General features: G+C 41.0%; 1 protein-coding gene across 2 annotated transcripts in view; it reads left to right on the forward strand.

Moving 5' to 3' along the window:
- The window catches only part of LOC144781655 (uncharacterized), a 196511-nt gene extending 191770 nt beyond the window's left edge, over positions 1 to 4741 (forward strand). For both annotated transcript variants that reach the window (XM_078660620.1, XM_078660621.1), the window contains exon 10: positions 3063 to 4741. In XM_078660620.1, coding sequence (XP_078516746.1) covers positions 3063 to 3910 — 848 coding nt within the window. In that variant the 3' untranslated portion in view covers positions 3911 to 4741. The remainder of the gene's footprint in view (positions 1 to 3062) is intronic.
- Positions 4742 to 8110: the final 3369 nt, after the last annotated feature.

Below are 8110 nucleotides of genomic sequence, written 5' to 3' on the forward strand. Positions count from 1 at the left end.
ATGGGCGGAGCAATGCGCCCGCCTTTGGCCTATTGCGTACTCTCTTGGTAAAAAACACGTACGCAAAGCCCAATAGTGTGCCCCTAAAGGAAAAGCACACCCTCGTGCATGTGCCATTCCTAGGTCAGCTTCTGAAACCCTATTTTTACCTTCTAAATGTCTCACGCTGCGCCAGCAGTGCTGCACACTGCAACGCTAGGTGCGAGACCTAAAAACAACCTGTTAATTCCTACTTATCGCTACATGGTATGCTGCTACCACTGCACTTGTGCTACTTAACTCCTTTTGAAGGCAGGACCCTCTCACAACTTTGAGGGTAGCACTTTGGGCATCCGTCCTGGTCCAACAAGACCGCAATTGGTGAGACGGGCGAATGTAATGCCGCACTCACATGACCGTGTTTTCCTATGACAACAAAAATCATAATTAGGGATCCAGACATTAGTACAGTTGGGCACTCGGACAGGGGTGTATTTCCATTACCATGCAGAGTGCTTTTCCATCCCAATAAGGACAACGTTATGAAGAGTACAACGATCCGATTTCTTATTGAGTGTAGTTTTGGCACTTTTGTCAGATACATGGATTTACTAGCCCAAATGCTTTTCCTCTGGTGTCGCACCAAGGGTATTCATGGGAAGATGGTCGCCAGAGTAGAAAACATCTTTCTCAGACGTCTTCTAGCCCTCCCCCGCAGCACACCTCTGATTCCCCTGAGACTGAATGTGGGCTTAGTTTCTATCGCTGCTGAGCTGGAGTCCAAGCCAGTAAGATTCTGGCACAGGCTCTGGTCCACCAGCGAGCTTGAACACTATAGGAGTGATCTCACCCACGTAATGGCCTTGAACCATCGAGATAGAATCCTATGGCTGGCCTTCGTCAAGAAGGAATTGTACCGTTAAAAATTTCCTGAGCTTTGGGAGGCTCCAGAATTGGGCTGCCAAAGGCTAACTCGGAAACGCTTAGCCCAAATCTACAAGGAAAAAAGCCTTGATTCACTTATGACCTCAAATACTAACTACTAACTAGTGGAGAAGTGTGGCTCACTGGTTAGAGGAGGCAGACCCGGACGGTGAGATCAGACCTGGGACCAGGGTTCAATTCCCGACGTGGCAGGGTCTTGAACCCAAAATGTCCACGGACTCGATAATTCTCGCTTCGGTGCCTACTCGAATCACAGGTTCACACTCTGCAACTCTGGGCAATAGCTTGCTTAATCTCCACTACGGCCCCCCGTGGCGGGATGCCTGGCTTTCACCTTGGGGATACCCAGTAGGGGCTATCTCACAGGGAAAAACCAGGACGGGTTCCCAATGCAAAGCGCTTTGAGACCTGGCGGTGATATTGCGCTATATAAAAACCCATCCATCCATCCATCCATCCACCCTTACTGAACGTTTTTTGCAATCCAAAAACTCCTATGAATTTGAGGGTTTTATGGACATTATTTTCCCAATCCAAGCCAGAAAACTGTTTATTCAGTGGAGGTTTGGTACTTTACCTATTAAAACTTTTACCTCAAAATGGCTACAGAGGGAAGATAAGACCTGCCCGGGTTGTAATTCCCATGATGAGGAAGAAACCCACCTTTTCTTTTTCTGTCCTGCATACCACAGACCAAGGAAATACTGGCTGGTCCCTGTGTGCAGGAATTTGGGTTTCTGGAGCCATAAAGATGCTTACAGAGTTTTATGAACTAGTACTCTGCCTCACATAGTCTTTGCTGTGGCTAAATTCATCATGGCTATGTGGCACATCAGGAGAAAATTGTTAATTTCATAAAACCTTAAACCATGAATTTGTTTTTAAAATCTGGACTGTGGTTTTTAATTAATTCATGTATGTTTCTTCCCTGATTAGGGAATGTTCCCTCTTTCTCTCATCATGTTTGGAACGACCTGCACTCATTTTATGTAATGTGTCTGTAGAATTGTATCCCTTTTTTTTAAATGGTTGTTAAAATGTATACTCATGTATCTTTGGTCTTATTGACCGAAATAAAGAATTTTTGGATTGGATTGGATTGGTTATACCAAAATCTCAGGTAAGAAGTGTGCACTTGGCAATAGAACAGCCCACGCAAAAGTGGTTAGGCTTAGATGAAGCACACAAATGTGTGGCCGTTTTCGACCTATCTAGCTCTGGTTTGGATAGTACTTCAACTAATATGCCTGCTTAAGATTTTCATTGTACTCTGCACCATGCAAATATCAACAATACTGCTGTAAGAACCAAAATGGGGCACCCACATTTTGGAATGTGAGACATAAAAACTGTCTCGGTTACTTGGTTTCACTACAGTACTGCAACCGTAGCACATTAAATTGACTATGCGTTATTATGATCCAACTCTTTCCTAACTGATAAACAGTTACATAATCCCATCATGTATAACTCCAAATTTAATATGCATTTAACTTATTGTCCCCTGCTTAGCAATGAGCCGTAACTGGAAGGGAAGCAATATGCATCAAAGAAAACCATCTTTCCCAAATATCTTATCCAAACCTGAACTTTAATATTTTTTCACCATGTATTTCAAATCCATTTTGTGTGTTTAAAATCGCTGCTCAAAGTGTTTGCCAGAGGTTTCAATCCCTTCACCTGCCACTTACTAAATTAAGCATTATAAACATGTTACTGCTTTTAAATCCTAGCTCAGAGACCAGTTCATTTTCTAATTATAAATGTGTTGTCGAACATTCAAATTTATTTTTCTAGCTCCTCTATATGATATTGATAAATGCAAGGCAGAATAGATAAAATGAGCATCTTGTATTTGATGTTTATTTAATATTTTCTTTACTGTTTGTGTATATTACTCATTTACTAGTCTGCTGTGCTTTTCTTTCTGCTGTGAGGACATTTTATTGATGCTATTCATATAATTAGATTTTTAACTGGAGTCCTACTTCTCCTATTTACTCATTTTCTATCTGACGGTCACAGAAACTCATGGTCATGAAGTATTGTATTAGGATTTAATAACTACACTTGGTCCTTTGCATTTAAGCTGTATTATGACATAAAATAATACCTGGAACCTTTGCTTCTTCCAACAGAGAATGGAACCATTTCCACCACAAAAGGTTTATCTTTGGAACAGAAGATGAAGGAACTTGGAGAAACTGACAGACAATGCCCTGAGTGTGAGAAGAACATCAGCCTGAACTTGGATCAGTGTGATAAATGCAAAGCTCGTAGTACTTCAGGCCGAAAAAAACTGAAACAATACAAGTGTATGCAGTGTGAAAAAATCTTTGTTCGCAAGTGGGATCTGTACAGACATCGAAGGATCCATACAGGGGAGAGACCATACCAGTGCACGATGTGTGATAGAGGCTTCACACATAGCTCCCATTTGAGTAGACATTATAAAATACATACAGGGGAGAAATCCTATGAATGCACTGAGTGTGGGAAGCATTTTAGACATATGTCAACCCTGACAAAACATGAGAGAACCCACACAGGGGCGAGACCATACCAGTGTACAGAGTGTCAGAAAAGCTTCACTCACAGGTCAACACTGAGCAGGCATCAGATGATCCACAGGGAGGAGAAACCATACGATTGCGTAGAATGTGGTAAATCTTTTAGGCAATCATCGCTTCTGATAGATCATCATAGAATTCACACAGGGGAGAGACCTTACGAGTGCAAAGAGTGCCATAAACGCTTCACTCGGAAATCAGATCTTTGCATGCACCAGAGGATCCATACTGGAGAGAAACCATACCAGTGTAAGGAATGCTCTAAAAGTTTTGCTCATGGCTCGCATCTCAGAAGGCATCAAAGGATCCATACTGGTGAGAGGCCCTATGAGTGTAAGAAGTGCCAGAAGAAATTCACTGACAGTTCAACATTGTGCAAGCATCAGAGAAGCCACAAATGTAAGTCTGCATCATAAGAGCACAGAAGGTGAGCAGCAAGCATTCCACATGTAACAATTGTTTTATTAGGGTCCTATTGAAACAGGTACCTATGGACACTCTTGGGATTCTTAGACTATGACGAAAACCATCCGCATGGGATATTACACATTTTAACTAGCTCCTTCAACCATGAGCTAAAATAAGTGATAAACCAGCTTCCTAATCCCCTGCTGTGCTATTCTCCAACTTTAGAGCCATGGATTGGCTGCAGAAAAATCTTGGTTGAATACAAGAACAAGAAAATACTCCACACACCCCCATTTTATTTATAAAACCTGTTGTAACAAGGCAGAACGTCTTCAAAGGACAAGTTGGAATGAGCCATATAGTAGACTACGAATGCAAGTTTCTCATTATAAGCCAACAAGTAATGAATGAACACATCCTAGGGTCCAATGCACAGATGGCAAATCTGATTAGAAACGGCTCCTTTTTTCTGTCACCAGACTGGTCTAAATCCTGTTGATAGTGCAGCTGAAGGTTCTGTTTAACAGAAAAAAGAGAGGTGGGAACAATTAAACAGCAAAATTGCCATTTTAAGCCAATGGAACAAATGAGAAAGAAAACAAGAGTCGTAACTATGACAGAAGCCTCATTTTCTTTTACTAAACACCAAAGTGATCATAAAAAGGAGGAATAAAACCTAAAGATCAGAGACTAATCATGGCAACGCTGGATCACTGGATCTTGCAAAACACTTTACTACATGTGCAGAAAAAGACTGGAACAAACAAATGCATATTCTATCATGAGCTCCTCAAACAGTACCAAGTTTGTGTTGAATAAATCAGTGAAGAAAATTAAAACATGCATTGTCATCTTTATCTATTTAAGTAAGACAGGACTAATGTGTATTTTTGGCAGAAAGTACTGTATTCTATTTTATATTGTTTATTTCCAAAAGTTATTGTATATTTAATTCTTAGGATGTAAAGCTGTAGGGCTGAACCCAAGTCAGTCACTTAATAGGGTATCTGAAATTTGTCTTACTCAGCCCTGTCATTCTTTTTGGTAATCCAATCATGTAGTGTCTTTGGTCTGAGGTGACTATTTTTGTATCACTGCTTCTAGCCTTTGAGAGGCAATACTGGCTGTCTCAAACGGCTGTTGCAGCTAGCAAGTATATACTTAATCTCCACTGTTGAATCTTTCACAGATTTACATGTTTCATGTGTCCCCTACCATCAGCCTGGGAGTCCTTGGTAGCCAAAACTAGCTATATACATTGTTAAAAGGGCCAAAGACCCAAGATGTTTTTAGTAAGCATTCACCTCATTAAAATTCAGCGAAATATCATACAATTGGGTGAATTTACTGACTATTTTGACTACCCTAGAGGTTATTTAGTTCTGATTTTCTACCACATGTCGAGTCTGAGGTAGCCTCTGGACAGAGCTCTTTCTATGTACTCTTGCTACCTCAAAACTTGTGGATTTAAAATGTATGAGTCATGGGCACCATCCTAGGCCCATCTTCACAGTTTAGATCTTGTATATGGGTTTTTTCTTCTTGCCTCAAGAGATTTAAGCCATCATGGCACTCTCTCTCCATAAGGGGAAGGAATCTCTCTTCTAAGTCAGTTTGGCCTGTGGCTGTTCAAAATTGTTGTATACTGTCTGCATTAAAAGTGTATGTCTTGTCTTTTCCCCCAAAACAAAGGGCTTCCAAATTTGACATTGTTAAACCTTTCAACTCCAACACTCTTTATGACAGAAGAGCCTGGCTTTGTACCTTCAAAAACAAATCGTGAACCCTCTTCTGGATGATTCTGCGAGAAGTGCCCCTCCGAGAAATTTAGCTAAACAGACACCGAAATGAAAACACCTGGAAGTACTCTGGGTATTTACTTAATAAGCACCTGTAAAAGATTTTGATACAGCCTTAATTGGGATCTCCCTGTTAGCAGGCATCCAGTTGTTGTCAACAGTGACACTATCCATCGCACAGCTGAATCTGCCACAGTCTGCTGTGCTGGAAGCTTGGGCTCTGGGGATATTTCCGTTCTGCATCAGAAGATTTTCACTGCAAGTCAAATGCAGAAAATTCCCATTTTCAGGATTGTAGCCTGAAACACGTCTGTTCCAACATATTTTGCATATTTGTAGGTGTGAAGCTGTCATTTTTTGAAATCCTGACAAAAAAATCTCAAAAAGCTTTAATATGCTAGATGTTTTCAGAATTCTCTTAGATCTTCAGTAATACATAACATAATATTCAGCATGAACCCTCGTGTCTGGAATCAAAGCTGTAAAATCAGTAAGAAATGAAGACAAAAACATTATCCTGCTAGGCTCCACAGACAAACACTTGAAACTTTGCACTGCCTCTTTAGGGAGCTGCCAGCTTTCATATCCTTCCTGCCTTGTACTTGCAGCTGCCTCCATTCTTTCTACTTGCTCTTGCTGAGCACTCCAAACACTTCTCATGTTTTTTACTCCCTTTTCTGTGAGGGTTTTCCTTCATCTTTCAAAAAAAGTTGACTTGTCTGAAACTGTTTTAACATTTGAAGGGAAATTTTGGAACTATGCAGACTCATCATTTATGTGGTATGTTTCGGTCATGGATTACAAATTCTGCAAAAAGGCTGTCCAAAACTAAACTTGAAGACAGAGAAAGGATTTCGACAAAGAGGAAAAGGTTGAAGACCTCAAGGCGTAAAAGGAGCCAGTGAGGTTGCCCATGTAGCACAAATAGAACCGACTTTCCTCAAGGGATAATGGAGAAGAAGCAGCAAGATCACCATCTTCTTTGTTTAGGACACTACCGAGACTCCTGATTGATGATTTTGGTTTCGACATAGCAGCTCAGCCCCATACCAACGTGCTTATCTTCACGAAAGATCGACTGCCATCCATATATTCGCTCATGTCCACATGGACGGAGAAGTCTTGCAAGCTATCAACGTCAAAACACTTGATGTTGCTTCTTCCACTATTAAGACCATTGACAGCGAGGCATTCCTCTTCGCATGAAAATATCATCATCAAGACATTCTACATCAAGGATATATGCATTCCTACATTAGACTTCGACAGTCCTATCACAGTCACTGGCTGGTAGAAATTAATTCTCTCTACTTCACCAGATCCATCACCATTCCCATCAGGACCTACAATTATGATTACACTAGGCAAAGCCCCACTATAGTGACCATTGCAATCTCTGCACATTCCTCCAAATCCATGTATGGTGCAAAAGTTTAATTCTATGCCACCTAAATGATAAATGACTCTTCCCCCTCCACCCATCCCTCTTCCCCACCAACCCTGGATTTTCCATTGAAACCAACAGGAAATGTATCTGAAGACAAACCACCTCATGTAGAGACTTCTCACAGATGCCTGAGGAAGACATCACCATCTTTCTCTCCAGGTAGCAATGATTGATCAGATATGGCATTGCCATATTCATCTTGTGTGCCAGCCTCACTGATAAGGTCATCGCCTATAAATGCCATCATGACTATGCAGGATGTAGCAAAATTAAATATACAAATTGCGAAACTTCAAAACCTCTTTGTCTGTTGGCATGGAGGCTAGGCTGCTTTGTTCTCCTCCTAAACTACTTTTGCCTTTTGTACAAAGGTTTGTAGAATTGTCGGAATAAACATTCCCGGCACCACCACCAACTAAAATCACATCACTGACTTCTCAAGACATAGGCCCCAGAGCAGGAAGAAAACGTCAGCTACACTTGCTTCAGGAGGGAGCTTCTAATCTGCTGCAGAAATGCCCAATAGAGCCATTTTATTTCTCTCAGTAAGCCATCAATTCACAATATGTTTGCTTTGCAAATGAAAGCTCAAGAACAGTTTTGTATTACAAAAATGGATCAAAAAGCAACATTTTCAAATGTTGGCTCTCTCTTATATATTTCCCCAGCTCCAGAAAGAGAACTTGACCTGCACAGTGGACCTGCAAGATGCCTTTTTTCTTATCCTCAGTATTTTTTGTCTGAAATCGGCATTGCCATCTTTTTCAAAATGTACCTTCGCCAGCAGGGAATTTTCATCTAGGCTAATCTCAACCACTGGCTAATAATAGCTGATACTGTAGAGAAAGTGATCTATGGTTTTGGTGCAGCCATAACTCTACTTAAACATTTAGGCCTTCTTCGCAACTTTTGAAATGGACTATCACTGCAGTCCAAGTCCTTACTTGGCTAGAGGTCATGCT

Source organism: Lissotriton helveticus, chromosome 9 (assembly GCF_964261635.1).
Source record: "Lissotriton helveticus chromosome 9, aLisHel1.1, whole genome shotgun sequence".
NCBI lineage: Eukaryota > Metazoa > Chordata > Amphibia > Caudata > Salamandridae > Lissotriton > Lissotriton helveticus.